Consider the following 3,001-nt stretch of genomic DNA (forward strand, 5'->3'; position numbering starts at 1 on the left):
ATATGAATTAGGTGATGTGGATACCATGATAAATTTGGAGGTCAACTAAAAGCCAATTGGCAATGAGTGGAGAGGCCAGAAGTTTATAAGAGACAAACTCAAGAAACTATGTCATATCATCAAAATTCAATTTCATCTGTGTAATGGAAGAACATATGAAGAAGATATATAAATTTTCAACCTTCAATAATAGAAAAGGTTCATATTGAACCACAAATACAAGACTTATTAAAGCTTCAATTTAAACACAAGTCCATGGATACTACATTGCCTTGCAACAGAAAAAGAAAAATTCAAATGGAAGAAAACATAATCTGCCCATTTTACTTTCCCACAGTTAATTTTAGTCTACTAGGGCTTGCCTTACGGAATTGTTCACTCATGCCTAAATGTGTCATTAGTAACCAAACAAAAGTAAGAAGCTCTCCGCCTTTACTGAGTTGCTGGGCGTGGGTGTTAGCAAGGCTGTGACTCGCGGCGTAAGACATCAACTCCAGCCACACTTTGCTCATTATGTTCCATTTCCCATTTTGCAACTTTTCTAGTTCTTTGGCTAGCCTTACCGCATCAAAAAGCACAGATTGACTCCAATCTCCCTTCACATCTACCGGTTTTAGAGTTGTATCTACATTACGTAGCTCCTCACAGGCTTTTTTAGATTTTTTAGATTCCAATTTACATCCACAGATGATTTTTAACATTGTCAGTAGACTGCTTTCAGAGAATTTGAGGAAGAATCTTGAAGCCTCTGCACAAGTGTCACGGTATCTAAGATGCTCCATACCTGCCACCGCGGACATCATTTTAGGCTGCATAACCAAAAGATATAACATATAATCCGATATGAGTTTACAGAATTCACGAGCATGTTTGACATCGTGATCAGGAATGTCATTCACTTCCACCGTTTGGTAGCATATTTCGGTAGCAATGTGCCACAATAGGAGGCTCTCATCATACTCAACCTCAACACTCCATCCAAGTGGTTTGCGATAAAGGGTGTCGCTCAGAACCCAATCACCTCTGGCTGAACATATATCCTTTGCAGTCTCTGAATCAGCAATAATCCTTAATTTCCTCTGCAGCTCCCAAAATATGAATTGCTTTAACTCTATGGTAACTGGTTCTTTGGATTTGTATTGGATCTCATCTAAGAATTCCGTAAGCCCCAAGTAATCAGCAATATTGTTTATCCATTTTGGACGTTCCCACAGGCAGATGGTTATCAGATTGAGCTGTGATATAGATAAATCCCACCGGGACGTGTTGAGTATAGGAACCCAAGTGAGAACTGCAGATATAAAAGAACTGGATCTGGAACTCCTGAAGGAGACAATATTCCAGTGAGAGAATATGAGCATGAGGAGAGATACGCAGTCCAGGCTAATTGCACCTATTAGCAAAGCATAAGTGATACAAATGTCGATCCTATCCAGCCCATATTTATTACCGGATATGAACATCAGGAAGGTTGTAAGGGTCGAACTGAAGTAGATAAAGCGGAGGAAGTACCCAAACCGAGAATGAACCACTGAAACTTTTGTGTATAGCACCTCGTACATAAAGGTAAGCTCAATTGCAATCACTCTGAAGGCATTTTCGGCTGATCTCATGAGAAAGAAATCTAGGCTCTTTTTCCGATCATTGAAGGTGAAGACGAGGTTGACAATTAGTCCTTTGAAGATATTAAAGAAGTCATAAGCATAACGCATCATATCGAAGTTGTGGAGATTATCTTCAATATCTTTTTCTTCAATGGTATTGTCATTGATAGAAACGATCCATTCTTTATTAGTCTCTGGTTCTTCGATTTTCTCAAACTTAGTTGGAAGATTGGCTTCACTCATCGACACGTATCTCTCCATGAGCTTCTCATAATTTGGACCTGGGTTTGGTTTCTGAAGGATGGACTCTCTCCAACTACGGAAGCTAGCAAGATATAGGGCACGAGTCCTCTCAGCATACTTGATGAGTCCAGAAACAAACATGAGGATCGTGGGGACCCAAAGTTTATTAGGGAGTGATCGTATGAAAACATAACAAGCGACACCAAGCTGAAACAAGAGCCCGAACAAGTGCCTAAGCCACAGCTCATTGTCCTCAAGAGCAAAAGCAGTGATGGTATCAGGACCCCCAAGGTGTAACAAAAGGAAGGGTGCCCAAAAGGCTAGAAGATCATCGTTCTGAGGCGAGCCCTTCGAGTCACCTTGGCTGTTGGAGATTAGTCCAAGGGCAAAAGCTGCAACCCAGTCAGCGAGCAAGTAAGCACACCAGAGAAGTATGCTTAACAATTTGTGGTTCTGTCGTTTTCGCAAGGATGCAAGGAACATTAACAAGATCTGTAACAGAAGACTGGAAAGAACAAAGATCCTGAGATCCCATTCCCGCCATAGATTCAGCACAGTTTCTGGGATGGGATTCATACTATCATTTCTTGTTCAATTGACCCTTGAGAGTTTTTTTAAAAGTCTTTGCTTAATTTTTTCACTGGTCAAACTACATATTATATAATAATCTAATATTTTTTTTTTTACATGGATGATGAAGATAGTAAAAACATATTAAAACCATGGGTGGACCAAATATTTATGGGATAGTGGGCCGAAATGAGTGAAATATATTGCGTGCATGGGTTAGCTACTCCTACACTAATCATAAATTAAAAAAACATCAACTTTTAGACCAAATCAGCAAAACTCATTTACACTTAATTAACTGTCATCAAGTCAACAAAAACAAATCAAATTTACAAATTCCTTAATCTATTAAGAAGCAAGCAAGAAGGGATAAATACCGTACAAGTTGGGGAATGAGACACACCCAACTATTAGGAGATGGAAATGCTTAAGCTTGTTTGTGGTTGAGCATATTTATATATATGATTTTCTATTATGGGGAAATAGAACAAAGTGAAAGTTGAAAGAGAAACAAAGAAAAAGAAAATAAAAGTGAAAGAAGTTGCTGCATCAAGTGTAATCAGAGATAAGTATTTAAAGGACAA

The 3,001-nt window shown here is 38.8% G+C and overlaps 1 protein-coding gene across 1 annotated transcript; it reads right to left on the reverse strand.

Annotated features, from left to right (window-relative positions):
- Positions 1–217: 217 nt before the first annotated feature.
- On the reverse strand, positions 218–2,423 carry LOC147390361 (uncharacterized). The gene has a single exon (XM_086457849.1). The coding sequence runs from the start codon at positions 2,421–2,423 to the stop codon at positions 324–326; it is 2,100 nt and encodes a 699-aa protein (XP_086313975.1). The 3' UTR covers positions 218–323.
- Between the last annotated feature and the right edge of the window lie 578 nt (positions 2,424–3,001).

The sequence above is a fragment of the Akebia trifoliata genome, chromosome 11, assembly GCF_017979445.1.
Source record: "Akebia trifoliata isolate Shusen 1 chromosome 11, ASM1797944v1, whole genome shotgun sequence".
NCBI lineage: Eukaryota > Viridiplantae > Streptophyta > Magnoliopsida > Ranunculales > Lardizabalaceae > Akebia > Akebia trifoliata.

Bases quoted from the DNA above. Each gene is read 5' to 3' on its own strand.
- LOC147390361 (XM_086457849.1), bottom strand. From the start codon at position 2,423: ATGAATCCCATCCCAGAAACTGTGCTGAATCTATGGCGGGAATGGGAT.